This window comes from Sinohyriopsis cumingii, chromosome 8 (assembly GCF_028554795.1).
Source record: "Sinohyriopsis cumingii isolate HCF-2022 chromosome 8, ASM2855479v2, whole genome shotgun sequence".
NCBI lineage: Eukaryota > Metazoa > Mollusca > Bivalvia > Unionida > Unionidae > Sinohyriopsis > Sinohyriopsis cumingii.
In genome coordinates this window covers 60751107-60770814 of record NC_142968.1, presented here as the reverse complement: position 1 = coordinate 60770814, position 19708 = coordinate 60751107, and the positions used below count along the sequence as shown (strand labels likewise).

General features: G+C 36.8%; 2 protein-coding genes across 8 annotated transcripts in view; one reads left to right on the top strand and one right to left on the bottom strand.

Annotated features, from left to right (window-relative positions):
• The window catches only part of LOC149793651 (uncharacterized), a 163382-nt gene that overhangs the window by 34459 nt on the left and 109215 nt on the right, over nucleotides 1–19708 (bottom strand). The window lies entirely within an intron of this gene.
• The window catches only part of LOC149793652 (uncharacterized), a 143361-nt gene that overhangs the window by 43004 nt on the left and 80649 nt on the right, over nucleotides 1–19708 (top strand). For 3 of the 5 annotated variants that reach the window (XR_016422859.1, XM_089967629.1, XM_089967628.1), the window contains exons 2-5: nucleotides 3679–3893; nucleotides 6266–6409; nucleotides 17341–17664; nucleotides 18033–18163. Coding sequence is in view for 4 of the 5 variants with exons in the window: in XM_089967629.1 (XP_089823755.1) it covers nucleotides 6349–6409; nucleotides 17341–17664; nucleotides 18033–18163 (516 nt within the window). In the remaining variant the exon portion in view is untranslated. The remainder of the gene's footprint in view (nucleotides 1–3678; nucleotides 3894–6265; nucleotides 6410–17340; nucleotides 17665–18032; nucleotides 18164–19708) is intronic. The other 2 variants (XM_089967631.1, XM_089967630.1) reach the window with 1 other exon arrangement.

Genomic DNA, 19708 nt, shown 5'->3' with positions numbered 1-19708 from the left:
ACGTCTTCCACTCAGCAGTCTTCTGTTAATAAAGTATTTCAGCCTAATACGAGCCCTTCAAATTTCGATCTGGTACAACATTTAGATATCAAGTCTCTGATAAGATTGATCAGACGTCATTATTTCTTCCTACCTGCACCTATTCCAACAAAATGGGACACGTTATTTCTGATTGCTACAAATTAAAAAATAAGCATCAAAATCAAGACAGACCTATTCCAAATGTTTTTATTTCTAAGAGGTCAGGGTCACGCTCATATATTGAAAGCAATACATTTGTTGGTTTTAATAAACCACGGTCTGATTTTATTATGGAGAATTATGAAACAATCTTGTCGAAGGATTCTACATCAATCATGGGTGATTTGGCCAATTCTATCCGTATTAAAATTTTAAGGTACACAGGAAGTTGTTAAAAGAGAAACTACTTGAAGATACCGAAATCAATTTTCTCGATTATGTTTCCAATTTTAAGTATAAGTTGTAAAAGGCTTATCGGGTTGCAAGAAGTAATGTGCACACTGCTTAGTCAAAATTGAAACTAAGGTATGCTAGAAATACAAACGAAAGGAGTTTTCAGCCTGGTGATAAAGATCTGGCTTTCTTGCCCGTACCACAAAATCCTCTTCAGGCCAAGTAGTATGGTCATTGCACAGTTAATAAGAAAGTAAATGATTGAAATTATTTCAGAAATGCTCCTGGGAGGAGAAAAAACAACTTTGCCATATAAATATGCTAATCGAGAATATTGAGAGAGATAGCCAGGTTAATCATACAATTAATGTAGTTGTACCTGTTCCACACACTGGGTATTTAAGCGATGTAATGTAATCGGACTGTATTGAGTTTGGAGTACGAAATCTTCGAAATTCAGAAATTATGAACAATCTTGATCAGAAACGTCCACATTTGCAGCAACAATAAAAGAATGAACTAAAACAGTTATTGCTTGAAGATGAACACTTATTTCCAGATGTTCCTAGAAGGACAAATAACATCTACCATGACGTTGAAATAGTAAATTCCACACGTGAGAACAACACCCGAACCCTTCCAAACATGAATGTTTGAAAAAGAAATTCAGTATTTGCTGGAGAATGATTTCATAAAGCAGAGTAAAAGTGACTGGAGTTCGCCACGTATACTTGTTCCGAAGCCAGATAGTACTTTCCGTATGTGCACTGATTATAGAAAGGTGAACTGTGTGACTAACACAGATAAATTTCCATTAGCAAGAATCGATGACTGTACTGATATAATGGGAAATGCAAAGTATGTAACCAAATACTACCTTCTTAAAGGACTGTGTCAAATTCCACGAACGGAAAGGGAAAAAAAATTATTTGGCTTTCGTGACTCAAGATGGACTTTATCAATATAAAGTGATGCCGTTTGGGATGAAACGTTCTCCTAGTATTTTTCAACGCTTAATGAATATGATTACATCTGGTTTAGGTAACTGTGATATTTACATCGATGATGTCATCATCTACAACGGCACCTGCAAAGATCATATAGCAACGATTCGGAAGTTCTTTGACAGACTCATTGATGCAAATTTGACAATTAATTTATCCAGAAGTGAGTTTTGTCTTACTTGCATAACATTTCTAGGACATATCGTGGGACATGGGCAAGTTAAACCTATAGATGCTAAGGTCAAGGCTATCTCTGAATTCCCCGTGCCTATCAGTAAAAGCAACTGATGCAACTTTTGGGTATGGCTGGATACTATCAGAAAGTTTGTTTCCTTAACTCCTGACAAATTTATTGAGCAAGAAAACCAAGTTTCATTTGTCTGAAAAATGTCTGGAGGCTTGAGATAAGTAAAAGGCCATACTGAAGACTGTACTATTTCTTACAGCTCCAAAGTTCAGTACATCATTTAAACTGTTGATGCAGGTGATGTTGGGGTTGGAGCAGTATTGATTAAAGAAGACAAAAAAAAAAAAAAAAATGGTGTAAATCATCCAGTATGTTATTTTTCTAAGAAATGAAATAAGTACTATATAACAATTATTACACAATCGAGAAGGAAAATTTGGCTTTGGTATTGGCGTTAAAACACTCTTAAGTTTACATCAGTTCTGCTTCTTCTCTAATTATTGTGTTTAATGATCACAATTCTCTTAGTTTTATCGGCAGGTTGAAAAACAAAAATAAGTGTTTATTGAGGTGCAGTTTGTTGTTGCAGGAATATAATTTGGAAATGAGGCATATCAAGGGAAAAGACAATTTCACAGCAGATTCACTTTCATGTGTATAGAAATACTTTGTTTCATGTATACTTTGCGTTATTTGTAAGTAAAAAGAAAGCTTTTTTGTGTAGACCGTTCTTTTAAATGAGGGGAAGTGTTATGTATCTTTAATTGTTTGTAAATTTTACAAGAAAATTTATTTCATTACAGTACATTCTATTGTAATGTAACATTGTATTCTGGACTTGACCTTGTCCAAAACTGAGTTCATTTCTGCTTGGCCTGATTGACTTTTTTGCTTTTTTAAATTTCGTTTTGTGTAAACAACTGCTAATTGCTTTCGCTATGCGTATTGAACTTAATATCAGGACATGCATTCAGGTAAACAAGGAGGAGTAAATGTGTTGCTTTGAGTCAGGGTTTTGGAGTTTCCTAAGTAATTGTATAGTAAATAAACAGGACTGATTAGATCATTCTAGAATGTTAATTTCCATTTATTTTTTTAAATTTTTTTTTATAAAGCAAATGCGACATGAGGTCAAGTAGAGACCTATATAATATTGTGATTGTGAGGATTTGGTCATTCGTACTTTAACATATTGCACCTTTAAGTTGTATTATGTAGTGACCAGTTTGGGTTGAATTTTCTTTTCTTCAAATTATTGAATTGAAGTGATTATTTTCTCTGGAAATACAAAAGTGCTCTTATAAAATTATTGGATACAGATATTCACTGGAATTTAAAATAAACACAAACCTGGAATTATAGTACCGTGATTCAACAAAAGACCGTTGACACATCATCACTCCATAAGCTATATCAGACACGTCATCGCCTTCAGTTTTGGATCTCTTCGGTACCTTGTACTGAGTATTTTTCAGGACTTTAAATTACTAGGACTTGTGTCTGATCTAATTCTTGGATTATTTTGGGATTTAATTCACAATACTTTAAGTTCTTATTTCTCATTTTCACTTTTGTTTTCTAGTGAAATAAATTATTTGCTAAATTTTACGAATTTTGTTGTCTTTCATTCTTTTCTGTTACTTATTTTAACATCCTAGACTCGTAACAATGTCAACATGCATTCTTAAAACTATTTTAATTCCACAGGAGCAGATAGATTTCAGAAGAATCATCCAAAAACATACTATTTTGAATTGTGAATGCCACCAATTTAACGTTCTTTGTGATAGTGATGTATATGACATTGCGTGTTATATTCTGGGCGAGAAGAATGAAAGTTTTAGCACACCGACTTAGTTTCTAACTTCATGACCCCCACTGTGAAGGAATGTAATAATAGTATGTATATGTTTTGAAATTTCTAGACTCAATTAACAAAGGGGAAAAAAGCTTAAAATAATGTGGCAGCTTTATGCATTTGACAATACACATAGTTTCTTCTCTGAAATTCTTATGTTTTGACTGGGAATGTTAAACGTACATCAGTAACATTTGATTCGTTTCTTTTTGCAGGTCTCGGTTTGCATGGCAAAATATTAGGATTAATCGGTTAGTCTCGCTGAAAGAAACAATAGCTTGAATCTCATCCACATACTCATTCTGATTTAAGTGAACAAGACATTGACTTTGACAAACAGATTTAGCTTCCGAAAGAGTTGTTTTTTGGTACGTGCTTATTAAAAACCAAGAATTTGAAGTGCTTGTTATCTGGAACTTACAAGTCCACTGTAAGTATTTATTCTATACCTGATCTTACTATTTACTATTATTTTGTAAACTCCAGAATCGTTACAGTCAGTTGTAAGAAAATTGGTGTCTGAGAAGAAAATTCTGTTAAATTGTATCGAGTAATTATATATTTGTATGGTCACTTTCAGTGGCTATGTTTAAATGAATTTAGTTGATATGTTACTTTGTAAGTTTACCAGGGTCCCACACATAAGTATATCAATAGTCCAGCATGGTCAAACGTTAATTGATTAAACTTAGATTTCTCAAGATTAGCTAGACTGTTGTTTCGATTAGAGATTTAAATCACAGTACTGTAAGTTCCTCTTAAATTTTCACTTTGTATCGAAAGGAAATAAATTATTTGTTGAAGTTTGCAAAACTTGTTGGCTTTCGCTCTTTCCTGTTACTTAGTTTAAGACCATAGAGTCGTAACATATGTTACATCTTGGTCAGTCATGAAAGTTCCCTCAAACGTTACACTGCCTTCAAGGCTCTCTGTTCAAGAGGCTATCGAGCTGCAGTTCTCTTGCGCACGTTTTCACGATTTCTATGGATCAAAACATCTTTGTATCTGACACTTTATCACATATTTCACTCCTTTATCTTTGACTTATACTTGTGGGAAATATCAGCATATAAGTTTATAACGTCACGACCTCTTTTCATAATACAGGTATATGTTAGGCATGATTGGACAGTTGGTCCTTCTGTAAAGACAGTTCCGCGCTCGTTCACTTGCTTTCCCGCTTAGAAAACCCTTCTTTTAAGGCATTTCGTATACATATAATTTATCATGTTGTATTTAAATTTGACTTCCGGAAATACTGAGGTGCTTAAAGATGTCTTCATTTTGTTAAGATTGCGTATTCTCATTAGACAAAATTTCATAGAGATTCTGAAAATAATGCATTTTCAAAAATGTGTTTCAACAGTTTCTTTCGGGTTTGAAACACGTTTCTTTAGCATTTTCTCTTCATACAACGTTTCTGAATTTAACCCTTTATAGTACTTGTGTGTGTGTATGCTTTCACCACGCACCCTGCATACACACAACCAGGCGTTCACATAAAGCGTCTGCATAAATATCTCTGTATGTGTTCTCATGATGATGAAGTAAAATATTTTGTAGCAGGATAATATCCATCATAAAAATGTCAGCAGTGAAATTTTAGGCATTCTAATATGTTAAGCATAATATAAATGAAATCTAAAATTGATCGTTGAACGTGGGGTGAAAACATTTCCATGCATATCGCATGTGCTTGGTTTAGCTTGGTGCATATTTAGTGCCGATGCATTTAAAGGAAAGTGTTTCAGTGACGGGCGGACTGCTCCGGTGGCTTAGTGGTTACAGCGTCCGCCTCGGATGCGGGAGGTCGTGGGTTTTATCCTAGGCCGAGTCATACCAACGACTTACAAAAATGTTGCTAACAGCTATCTCGCATGGCGCTCAGCATTAAGAGGTTAGTGTTATGACTGGTCGGCCTGGTGTCAGGATAATGTGACTGGGTGGGACATCATGCTACATGTCTGTGGCATGATGCCAAAGTGCTAGGCATCACTGTAAACTAACTGCCACACGGCAGGCATCGTAGCGATATGACTGAAAACTTGTTAAAGCTACGTTAAAAATCCAAATCTCTCTCTCTCTCTCTCTCACATACACACACACAATGACAGGCATCCAAGACCTAGAGAAGACTTTCTTACTCTCAGGTTATTAAGGTTACATTATATAAGGAAATGAATACTAAAATAGCATGTTTCAAAGCATAATGCTTAACAAGGATTGCAAACATCGGAGAGGGGAAAGAAATAATAATAAAAACATTCTAAGAGCCTGCAGATATGTTTAATGAGTCGTATATTGCCCGTATTTATTAGCAGATAATGATTTCATAAAAGTTAGTCCTCAAAATGTAATGAAGCGGTATAAAGGCCCAGGTACTATAAGGCCTCTATATGATCCCAAAATTCATAATTTGCCGTTTTTATTAAAGTATGTGATCTAGCATGACAAATCAAGTGGTCAAATTTAGATATAACATCATGCGCACGCGCTCAGTATAGAACGTTTGACTTTAGTTAGTAATACACACAATTATTTAATGAAGACACGTTTATGTCGTAGTCTTGTGTTTCGAAAATATGAGGGCCATTACATAAGTTTAATTGTTCAAGTTTCTTTCTTTCTAAGTGATACTGCCAAGTGACCATGACACATTTATAAACGTATATAAATATCGCGGATATACATTGGGTATTTAAATAATTTAGTTCGCAGTTTGTGAGTGCTCGTGGCTGAGAAGAGTAACAACGCTTTAAATGTTTTATTCTGGATAAAATCGTGTGATTTCTTATATTTTAGGCCTATAATCGATTGATGTGGATTACCCGTTTAATGGCGATTCCCCAAGTTACCAGATTCGAAGGAATTCATTACAATGCACAATGAAGGGACGATTTATTATGACAGTGTTGATTATTCATGTGAAGATTAGGTTTACAGAGGGTAAGTAATATTACTATGCATTTATGTAATAATATCAATTCGGAAAAAAATTGGAATCAATAAAATTATAATGAAAACTTAGAAATACCCGTGTTTTTGGCAGAAAAAATGCGAGCAGAAGATGTATGTGTATAAGGTTATATTGTTGTGCACATTTTATTTGCATTGTTTCTTTGTTTTAATTAAAAAAAATATGTCATTATATGCTAGTAATGTAAACGTTCACATTGACTTAACCTTGTCCAAAGTCAAGTTTATTTTCCACTTATTGGTTTTATTTTCTGTAAACAACTAAACAACTAATACATACCTAAAATATTCTCTCTGTGTATGAGTTTAATATTAGGATTAATATTAATAGAAGTCAGCATGATTATTTGGGTCTGGGACTAGGTTATTGGGATTCCCCTGGTGTTCCTGACATAGAAAAGGTTGTTATAATTTTAGTAACAGACCTTCTAATTATAAATAACATTTTTATCTTGTACCTATTTAGAATCCTCTAGATTGAAATTTTCCATTAGGCAATATTTTTTGTTATAAAAGCTAATTGTGACCTGAGGTGAAGTAGAGGACTATATAAACTTGTCACAGGAAAAAATATTAATTCGTTCTTTTAGATCTAGCAGAATAAGTTTATAGTACTGTTGTGTCCAGAAGTTCATTTGGGCTGGAATGTATTTCTTCAATTTATTTAATTCAGTAAAAAAATTCTCTGAAATCTAGCTAATATTTTTGAACAGATACATTCACTGGGATTTTCGTGTGTATGTGATTTGTTATCTAACGTAGCTTTATCAATATTTCAGTCATATCGCTACAATATCTGTTTTGTGCCAGTTTATAGTGATGTCTAGAACTGGGGTATCATGCCGCAGACAAGTAGCATGATGTCCCACCCAGTCACATTATTCTGACATCAGGCCAACCAGTCCTAAATCTTTGTTATGACTTGGCCGGGGATAAAACCCGTGACCTCACGCATCCGAGGAGGACGCTCTAACCACTAGGCCATAGGAGCGGTACCACTCAGATTTACATTAGCTGAGCCCGAGACTCGAACCCTCGCAGACAGAGGTGATAAGGCAGTGATCCGTATTAGTGAGCGCTTAAGAACGCTCAGCCAAACGGGGCTCCCAATTGCATCTCTAAGCCTATGATTATTTTCGGATTTAATTCCCAATACTGTAAGTTCTTCTTTTTTTTTTTTGTCTTTCATTTTCACTTTATATTCTAGGGAATTAATTATCTATTCAATTTTACAAAGCCTGTTGCTTTTGACTCTTTTTGTTACTTATTTTAAAGAACACGGACTCGTAATATTTGCTAAGCAATGTTCATAAGATATGTCTGTCTTCATAAAAGTAAGTAGGTAGTTAATTAAAATTGTGTAGTTATCCATTATATTGTTGTGTATAATTGATTTAATTAATATATATATATATATATATATATATATATATATATATATATATATATATATATATATATATATTTCAATTGTTTTAAATTTTTTATTATTTTTCATTAATTGATATTGTAATGTAAATTTATGCACTGGAGATGGTACTTTTTAAGAAAATAGTTTGACTTTGTTTGTTTATAAACAACAGGTGTTGATCTAAATCCTGACCTTGTTTCAGAATTTGTAGAATTCGTAAACAAGTTCTATTTTATATTAAAATGATTGGTTGTTTCCAAGGTCATGATGGGACCTTGTCTTTAAGATATAAACAATTTTTTGTGGATATTTTGTTTCTTAGAGTAAAAATGATTGGTTTTCGTCATTGTCACAATCGGTAAAAGTTAGCTGCAACAAGTATTTGCTTCTTTAAACGTCTAGCCGATGATCACATGACCCTTTTTACGTTTTAGAAAGCCCGTATAATCCATGTTTTGGAGAATTAATCAGTAGATTGTTGTTGTTGTCGTGGGGTTTAACGCCATTTTTCAGCACACGATGGGCTATGCATGGCGGCCAGTATTAATGGTGGAGGAAGAACCAGGGAAGAACCACCGACCCACGAGAAGCTACTGGCAAGCTTTCTCACATACCAACATTGGCCGAATCCGAGACTCGAACCCACGCAGACAGAGGTGAGATGGCAGTGATCCACTCGGGGCCCCTAATCAGTAGAAGTTGGGCTGTTAAATTGTTAGTTGTATGTTTTGCTGTTTGGCGTTATTTCAAATTACTTGGTTTTGAGTCATTTCAAACTACTTGGATTCAAAAGGATTAATTCTGTTATTTTTCTGGAAAACACGTGTGCTCATGTAATATTGTGGAACAAGGACAGTTTTTATAAAAATGTATTCAGCTATCAGAAACCGGAGTGATAATTTTTACTTTTACAAGGAACTGTAGACCTCAACACTATAGATTACAGCATACATCATCGTCTTCCATCTTGGATTCTTCGTCGGGATTCGAACGTAAAATCAGTAAAACATTTTGTTATTAGAACTACTCCAATTTTATTCTCGGATTATTTTTGGATTTGATTCTATAAAACCGTAAGTTCAGATTTTTTCATTTTTACAGAATTTTTCCAGGGAAATAAATTACTATATTTTTGAAAGCTTGTTGTTTTCACTCTTTCTTGTGTTACTGTTTATTCGAGCCTAAATAAGTGACAGAATACTTAAATACTGCCTCCTAGTTATGTTTGTTTCTTTTTCAAAACCTGGTTAACATGGTATACCTGTTTAAACCTTTCGTGCTTTTAGTCAGCTGATTTAATTTAACACGAAGCGCTAGCGTGTCAGGTGGCACCTTCAGGCCAACACAGTCTAAATACCCTTGTAATTCAATCACGTGAATCAGCAATAAATCTTCAGCGGAATATGGTATTTTTCGATGATATTTATAAATTTAATTAAAAAGCCAGAGCGATTTCCTATAAGTTGAGGTTTACTTTCTCGAAGGCCTGTATTGCTGAGAACATAAAATCTATGTCCGTGGATACCCAATGTATCCAGTATTTGCTGAGATATTTTTCTCGATCATTAATTTCCTCCAGAAGCTCCGGAGCTGCCCGTGGATGAATCACAGGGTTTCCATGAGGACGGACACTCCCTTTCTTAAAACCTTTGAACAGTTTCTGTTCAATTTCATCCAGCTGAAAATTCTCCAGATAAGCATACACCGCTGTAGCTACATCTGGACCATGCACGTGGTAAATGATCACGTAAAGAGAGCCTCCATCGCTTTCTTGGGTTCAAAAACCGGTGTTTCAGGAACCATCACATCCTCGTCTTGAGCGTTACATGATCGCTTGTCTAGCACCATCACCTCCACGATGACATCCACGTCTTTTTTTCACTTTTATCCGACATGCTGAAAAGATTTTCTTTTATCCACGACATCAAGCAGCTTTCTGTTTCCACGAAACCGCTTTTTCGTTACAAATTTATACATGCAATCGTGGTCTTTTTTGTATGATTCTGACGATGGTGTGGACGATTCCAGGATGTAGTTTGCGGATGATGGTGTGAACAAGCCTTTCAATGTCTTTAGCTAACCGCATCGATTATCTGTCGTTGCACGGCAAAATACCTGTTCATTGTGTCTCTCAGCTGCTACTGTCGCGTGCGTCCCACGGAAAAGTGAGACCGTTTGACCTCATCATGGTTCCATTTCTCGTAGGCATCTACGATGTGATGTGATGTGATTTTGATTTTTAACGTAGCTTTAACAATTTTTCAGTCATATCGCTACGATGTCTGCAGTGTGGCAGTTGATAGTGATGTCTAGCACTGGGGCATCATGCCGCAGACATGTAGCATGATGTCCCACCCAGTCACATTATCCTGACAACAGGCCGACCAGTCGTAACAGTAACCTCTTAATGCTGAACGCCAAGCGAGGTAGCTGTTAGTACCATTTTTGTAAGTCTTTGGTATGACTCGGCCAGGGATCGAACCCACGATCTCCCGCATCCGAGGCGGACGCTCTAACCACTAGGCCACCGGAGCGGTTAGAGGCGTCTACGAGCGGAGATTTACACAAATTCCGTACTCGGTTAATTTCCACATAATCTCCCGTGGTCTGCTTGAACATGTGCAGGTGGTTTTCGGCGTAAAACGCGTCCAGACGGTAGGTATCGTCAAAGATCAATTGGTAAAGTTCGATAGCGATGCGGATGATTTCAGCCATGATAAAAAAAATAATTTGTTTGATCAAGTAACAATTCTTCTCGTAATGGTTAGATCAAGTCACCCAAGGTAAAATTTTGAAAATAACTGAGCCCTGGATTAGGAGGTTCTGCCGTGAGCGCCGCAAATTTAAAGGCGGCATACTTGGTTTACGTGCTGGAGGCGACAATTTAAAATTCGAGCATGTTTGCCCGATGGATGCAGTGTTCTCGCAAACATGCCAACCTTGACGAGTCCGTCTCAGTAAGGCAGCTGAATTTTCTCCGTAAGTTTGCCCAGTTTTCAGTAATGTGTAACAAAATATCATAAAATGTTATTGTAAAGCTGGAAAGCGTAATTAAAAGTTCGGTATTCGGAATGTGCTGTGACGACAAACATTGTGTTCAAATGAAAAGTTTGTAAAGTACGTGTAGACTTTCTTTACCACTAGTACAGTTGCACAAATTTTATGGAGCTCAATGGCTTGTTGCTTTCTCTCAACTTGATGTAACTCTTGGAAATTCTTTTTTCCATTTCACATGACGACCGCAATCTGTCCCACCATGAGTCATACTCAAATTGGCACGTGATATCCAATAAACATAACTGTCCCCTCCAGCTTATATTCACAAGAATCTGAATATTCCTTTTTATTTTTCTGTGTTGATTATTAACACTTTTCAAGAGGCTTATTTCCCCTTTTGTCTTAAACATGCATCACTTGCTCGATGCCATTTTAAAAAAAAAAATTCTATGATCAACAGTTTGATCATGCAGATGCTTAGCATGAACAAATATGTGCAATTTAAAGCGTCTGACTTACTGCTGTAAAGTTCGTCTGGTTCTCTGACCAATTTCACTCCTTCTAATACGAAACCCGGATCCAAATCAAACATGGTTGAACTAATTGTCTGTAATTTTCGGCAGTGATCATTTATCCGTAGTTTTTGGTGGCGCTCTACAGATTCGTAATTAGGATTTTAAAGAAAAAGAATTCCCCTGGCTTTCCTCACTGGTTATAATGGCCATTTAAAAAAGACCTTGTATATCTTCGGTATAATGCAAAGAACCTTTAGTTCCCTTTATTTTGGTGTATGATTGATGGGTGTACTATGGGTTATAGAGTATACAGCTTGGCCTTACTTCAGATGTGCACCTTTCAAAAAAGTGCTAGCTCTACTTGGTCATTTTCACTTCCTGAACTTCAGAGGTAAATTGTATAAAAAAGAGCCGATAACTTTTTTTTACGTTTTATATATTTGGTAATTCATTCATTGCACTTTCAGAAGCTGGTATTGTCTAGTCTGGCAAAATTCACTTTCCCTATTTTAATAGCTGTTATGTATAGTGTACTTTAGACTAATTCAGGCTGATTTTTTAACACAAGGGAACAGTCATTTTAGTTAGCAGTGTGCTTAAATCATGTAAAATTTACAAAAGTACAGTATCCAACAGAAATATCATCCACATTACATTAATGTAGCATAGAGGTATGCCAACATTCTCTCCATTGTGCATGTTTTAAATGCGAACTACTTCACCTTACATACGTCACTCTCTCAAAAGTACATATTATCTGGTGAGCACCCCCTTTGCTTGTATGCCGTAAGTCTGTAGTTTAAGGGTAAATTTCATAAGACTTATGGCAAAATTGTAAGAGTTAACAGGTCTGCTTTCGTAAAGCATGTTCGTCGTGGTGTCTGGCTTTATGACATCTAATCTCCACATGAGAACGTGCTCTGATCAGGAAGTTCGGCCGCGTACCTGAAATTTCCAGATCTTGACCGTCGCGAAGATTTGCAATTTCTGCTAGAACTTAGACGTGACTCCAGCCGTCGACCATTCATTTCCGGTGAGGTTTTGGCACGATGTGATGAGCAAAGACAATAATAATACTCAAAGACTAGGAAAATGTTGATCACCCCACAGATGTTCCTGGTGTTTCCCGTGAGCGATTGGATGTGACCAACGGTACTTCTGAGGCTGCATGTGCCCACATACATTTTCGTGGCTACCTCATCCTTTGCCACGTGTGGATAATCCGTCACTACGAGTTTAGTTCCTGTCGACACAGTGCAGATTCCGACTTAGAGTTCCTCCGGTGGTCAATAACCTAGTGCCACCGAACAAGTTTATCTGCGAATACGGGATCGCCTGGGTGCTATCGTTTATGGACCAGATCGACAGGAGTCCCATCAGTGGTCTGGACAGCGTGGTTCAAGAGATGGTGACCGTGATAATTGCCTAGAAGGTGCTGTTATTGACCCTGACTCCCTCGTTCTGGTTTACACAATGATGGGTAAGTAAAGTCCTCTCAGGTATCGATTGACTGCGAAAAAGGTGCCAAAATAATACATCAATGTCGCTCTTGGATTGATCTCGGTATATATTTTCACATGTCTCAGATGCTGCGTGCCCGTGCTAGAGCTTGGATATACCATCGTTAAATTAGAATTGAGTTCTTTAGCCACAGAAAACGTGCACGCGACGTACACGTTTTCTGGAACGGATCTGCCTGTTTTATCGTATTCAGCGGGTGACACTTGGAGATCCGCTAAAGAGACTGCATGAGAAGGTACTGTAGCATATCCTGTTGCAAGTAGTCGATGTCCGATAGTACCTCCAATTTATATAGTTCCGGTCATCATTCCTCCTGTGAGAGAATAATTTAGTTTGTGCAAGTCGAGTTACGTGTACCCACAGCTAGGCGTTAGCATCCGGTGAAGGATAACTCACGTCCTCGAGATTCGTGATATTGTGTCCGTTCATGTTGATATCACCCTGCATGGATTCCCAGATGCGATTAACATTTCATCCAGCTCCTCCTGGTAGACAGCTATGCAGTCCTGAGCATCAGAACTGCCTGGCCCGATGAGTGTGCCAAAGGAAGCATAGGACATGATTAATATAAAAAATAAACATAATTAATTTCGACACGAAGACGAAGATGGAAAACCACCAGCACCATTTTTTGCTGCCGTATTGCCATTACATGATCATGGGTCATACAGAATGCGGTAAAACTAATCGCTGGTGAATCTGCTTCTGAATAACATGCTTAATTATGATCGCGTAATCATGTACACGCTGAATCTGCATCAATACAAATAGAAAACTCTATCCAAGTTCAACGAGTCTGGAAAAAAAAAACGTTTCCGGCAGGGACAGCGAGGCTGCCTACATTGGCGAACATTTTCATCATTGTCGATCCGGATGAGATTCAGTCTGTGGAAGAACTGGACTCTGAGACGAACAAAATCGTCTTATTTGAGTAGAAGTTGAATATTATGAAGATGAGATAAAGTGACACCGGTAACTGTTTGTGAAATCCAATATGGCGGATAAAGACTTACACAGTAGCCTCGATTTTGAATGAACCAGTCATATTCTAGAACTGTATTCCTATATACATACGATACATTTCTATCAGAATGGAACCGAGTGCCCGTTCGAAACTGGAAATTCCAAGGAAATGTTTTATTATTTTTTTAAATAAAAAAAGTACTTTTTGCAACAACAAAGAAAACGTACATCCGTTATCAGGTCCGAAATACGGGACACATATGGGAAAAACAGGACACTTGGCAGCTATGCGTACAAGATCCGTTGATTTCCGCCGATATATGGAACAACATTTTTAATGTCACAGGGAACAATCAGTTTTCCTACTGTGCCAGCCATCAACGTCAAACAATCACGATCTCTCCAGGCGGTTACACTATTACTGACATAGCCATGGAAATTTCCAGGCTGATCACGACCAACGGAAACATCGCCTTGAACAATAAAATCGAGCCCAATTATTCCACGCTGCACACCAAAATCACGTTACCAGGCCGTTATCGTGTAGGATTTGACATTTTCCAATTGATTGGATCCATCCTGTGATTCAGCACTGGCACGGTATTGTTGGGTAATAGTATGTACAAGGGAGATGTACTAGTGAACATCACCGACGTGAACAGTTTACTCATCAACTGATCAATCGCCCAAGGATCGCTATCCTCGGTCTGTTCGTCTTCCATTGTCATTTACGATTAAAATGCCTCTGGTATTGTTGATTCATATTCTGCCTAACTTGTTCTTTTATTATCCCATCGTGAGCAAAAACACAATCTTGGAAATTATCATGTGGCTTACTGATCAGTCCGGGAACACTAGTGGATAACAAAAATGAAAGAACCATGACTATTACCTGCATATGAGAGGAAAAGAATCTTTAGGATCATAAACGACACCAGCATATTAGAGGCGTCTTTTGTGTCGTAAGCGACACCAGAGACGTAATACTGCCTGTGGCAAATGACACCAACAAAACATTGTTTAAAGCAAAAAACATTAAATGATCACGCACAACACGACGAAAATCGTGATGGATTTTTATCCATGTTGTTTTCATTGATTGGATCAACTTTACCTGGAATTACTGCGCAAGCAGCTCTTATTGCCCTTAAAGTTGGAACAGCAGCTGGGCAGGAAATTGTAAGCAAGATCACAGGCGAACCGTTGCCTACGTCAGAACAGGCAAATGTATTGCCCGCGACTGTGTGACAGGCAGCACCAGGTTCGATGACGTCTCTGACGCATCAGGCCAGGTACGCCCTTGAAAACACCGCGCAAAATCTGACACCGAGTGCTCAGTCTGAGCAGATTGTGTCTGACCTTGATAGGAAAACTTGCAGTGTTTTCATGCCTTGAACAGGTCGTGTCATGCTTGGATGCTGCATGAAAAGAATTTGGTGACCACTGTGTGATTTTAATCACAATGACATAGTATAAAAAACATGTACTCGACGTTTACACCCGAATACATGAGGCTGAACGATGATGTGCCCATCAAAAACTCGATGATCAAATACGAGTATGTCGAATACCAGGACACAAACATCACCAACTTCAATGTGAGCACCCATCGAAAAATAGAGACACGCCACAAGGATGTGTCTGCTTCCACACAAGAGCGAAAACAAGAAGTGACTGAGGCCTTATGTTTTAAGCATAAATTTAAGGTGGATGACCACGTGAGAATCAGCATACAAAAATGCATGTTTGAAAAAGGATATGCAACCCAACTGACCAAAGAAGAATATGTGGTGGATACATTTAAGAAAACAATGCCGGTTGCATTCACGCTTAAACATAACTCAGCTGAGTCGATCGATGGTTCTTTTACGAGCAAGGATTTAAGAAAATCAAACAGGACATGTTCAAAATAGAAAAAGTCCTTTCAACAAAAGGTAAAACATCTCTCGTTGAATGGTTTGGTTATCCTGACAAATTTAACTCGTAGATCCCGACTGCGGTGTCGATGCCACTGGCATCTCAGAGACATTCTTAGTCAGTGTTAAATGCGTGCTGAGCGCATAGGAAATAAGCTAATATTACAGTGCTGACACTTGTTTGCCAGAAACCAGTTTGCATTTCGCAGCCTGCTCTGGTAATCCCGTCAACTCAAAATTACGCCTGAACTCTTAAAGGTTAACCGAACTTGATGAATTTAGTGCGACCTGGAAGTGGAGCGCGCGTGGCCAGGGTAATCCCATGACAAAATTAATCTCGTTGCTCTGCAGTCAGGTTAAAATGCTTGAGCTTATCCCTGATATGATATTGCTGCTGGTATCATGGGCCAATGATGGCTATAACATCTTCTCCCCCAGTGGTCAACTTCATACAGATCATGATCCTCTTCCTTCGAAAAAAAAAAATCTCCGGAATATAACACCAGTTCTTATTGACCATCGCCACAGCCTCATCAAAACGTTTCAAAAGATCATCGATGGAGTCTTTGACGCTGGCATCCAGCTCGGGCGACGCTGATGCCCATGGCGGTAGCTCTGACGCCTCTGGAAACGAACTTTCCTGAAACGAAGATCCATTGCTGATACTGATAACAAACATCTAATATAAACAAGACCCACTTTTATTTACGTTCAAAAATACAATGGATTACATACGTTTCTGATTACCACATAGGTCATCTGGTCCAGACAACCCATATATATATATCATCGCCTGAAAGTTTAGATGGTCCAGAACCCCAAATCTTGTAAGATAACAAGGGTATCTTACTTTTGGTCTAGAACCCCATGCATCACCTCTTAGTTCAGATGGACCGGAGTTCTTAACCCATAAGATAAAAGGGCTTTCCTACATCTGGTCCAGAACCTCCATTATCCTATACTAACTACTTTTTTCCTCTGTACTACCTTACCAACAGTTTTGAAAACCTGGTGTGTTGTTTCGCTCAGCTGAAAACGGCATTGCAACACATTAGGTCATATCAAACTCATTCCAGTCATAAATTAAAATCAGCTTATAGTACAAAGGAACATTTAAGTGAAGCTTGGGATGGGCGATGAAGGTTAGTTTCATCTTGCAAGCATGGATTCAGGAGCATGACACGTACACAAAACAAAAAATTAAAATTATTTTCCTGCATAAATATTAGGTATATTTCATATTGTGATGAACATTTTTGCCACCCGTTAAAATATCGTGTTTCATACTACACCATGAATATGTAATGTAATAAAGCAGGAGAGAAATATCATCTATATTTTTGCACTTAAATGATTGAAATATAATTAATGATTGAAATATAATTATTATAATTATAGAAGTTGCAATATTGTAATTCTTCATATATACCTACATAAGTCTACTAAACTGCAGTCTATTGATTTCCACAAAATATCAAAGCTCGATTCTTTATCTAGGATATATCTAATATCGTGCATCAGAAATCCAATGTCGCCAAGAAAACATTTACTAATTACCTTGTTATTTGTTCGTTCAAGAATTAACATGGAAAACAAAAATGAGGGCAAGTACATGCTGTCAAGGTAACAAACATCTTCTAACGTGGAACTTCACCACAGAAGATAATGAAAGAGTAACTGAACTCCATTGGTTCTTCAACGAGAAAACGCTGGTATGCTTAGAGTCAGAGACCACTGGATTTCTTGTGTCAGAACTGTATCAGGGCAGAGTTGAGCGGAATGGAACAGCGGGGATACTACTGAAAAACGTGTCTTTTAATGATGAAGGAGAATATGCTTTGTATGTGAAATTAGACGAGGAGAAGGAACGGAATGTTCAAGGAATTTCACTTACTGTTGTTGGTTTGTATCTATCTTGCAATTAGTCAGGATTTCTTTTATATAGTTTTAAATCTGTTCATGCCAAAATCAGAAAGAGGAATGTGCAATTAGTTCTATTTTTGATATATTTGATCAACATGATTGTAATATTGTGATAAAAATGTTAAAAATTAAATTGGATAGTTAAAACTGAAAGATGATACATGTATACACATACATTTAAGATCTTATGCATATCACCTCCTTATAAGAAAGAATATATTGACAAGAAAGGATTGGCCATTATCAAAAGGACCGTTTAATACTGTAAAATAACAGAGGTATAATGTATTTTATCTGAATATTATCCTGTCTATACAAAGTTTTAAGACATTTCAGTTGTTTTGCAGAACCACCACCAAACCAATGCAAACCTATAATTGAAAAAAAGCATCCCAAAGGCATCATATTTTGTTCCACAGCTTGTGAAAAATCGCCGCTATCACTTGAATGGATTATTAACGGAATACAGGACCCCGTGGTACGTCTACTAAATGAATAGATTACTCTACACATCGTAGTTGCCTTTTCTGCAACGAATATCACTGAAAGTTAATTTAGGTTAGTAATCTTTTTGTCAGTCAGTCGGCATGGTGTCAACAAATTTGGATAATGTTTTTTCTTTTGAAGGGAAACAACGCATGTTTTCATATTTAGATCATCCAAAAGGAATGAACTGGGTAGAGGAGTAGAAGGCAAATCCATCATGGCTGAAGCATTAGGTGAAAAGAATAGACCACGGATAGAAGTTTGTTAATGCTTGGTGTGTGGATAGTTAATAAAGTGGTTAGGTCTGTCAGTACTGTCTAACTTATGGTTGAACTCTCATTAGATATAGTATATATGTTTGCAATCAGAAACAAGATATTTATAGGTTACTGCATTTGTATGGGAAAATATTAACAAGTTTGGGGATGGAATACTGCACGAAATTGTGAGTGCGGTATATCCTTCCGACAAAACGAGTTCATATTTCCCCATACAAATGCAGTAACCTTTTTATTATGTGCTCATTTTTTATTCTACCTAAGGTTTAACTATATAAACAAAATACACTACAAGAAACAACCTAAATGAATGAATGCCATATTCCAAAGCAAATACAGAAGCGCAGATTTGTCATTACACAATGATATCATTATTAATGCGCACATAACTCCACCCAGATAAATTTGAACTTAGTTGCGCGCTCGACATAACTTTCGAAAAAAATAGTGTGTATAGTTAAAATTGAAATCTGCAGTCATATTGTGAATGAATGCGCATTGCAACAACTGTTCCATTTGATCTGGAATGAACATATTTTGGTATTTTGTTTCGATTCAACGAAAGTTTGTGATTTTGGACTGGATTCATCTGTGCAAATTATGTATGAAATACATCGGATACTAAAACATTCCAAAACTCGTTCATATTTTCCCATACAAATGCAGTAACCTATAAGTATTTGAGGTGAAAAGTCAACATTACGGTTATCAGTTTGTTCAAAGTTTCTAAAAAAATAAAATACGGCAAAACAAAACAAAACAAAAAAGAACAAAAAACTACTCAATGAATATACACATCAAAAGGTTTATGATCTAATGTTACTAGATGAAATGTTTTGTTTTTGTACAGCTGTATGGAGGGTTTATAGTTTCTTTTTTCATGCTTGCCATGTTACCAGATTTGCAACATTAGTTTAGCAGAGGAACATTATGCAAAAATATCATAAAGATAGCTTGTTTGGTCGTTTGTTACTAAGGCTGCAACGCCATTATGCAAAAATATCATAAAGATAGCTTGTTTGGTCATTTGTTACTAAGGCTGCAACGCCATCATCCAAGGCGAGAGGATACATCTAAGTATTTTGTACAACTGTTACTCAATCATATTAATCTTAAACTGAACATTTAAAGCAGAATTAAACACCTTAGAATACTTTCAATGCAAGCTGATGAGGAAACTTCGGTTTTATATTTGATAACATCACCCTTACATGCATCACCTTCTTTGAATTCGCATATATTTGTGGTCATACTCTATT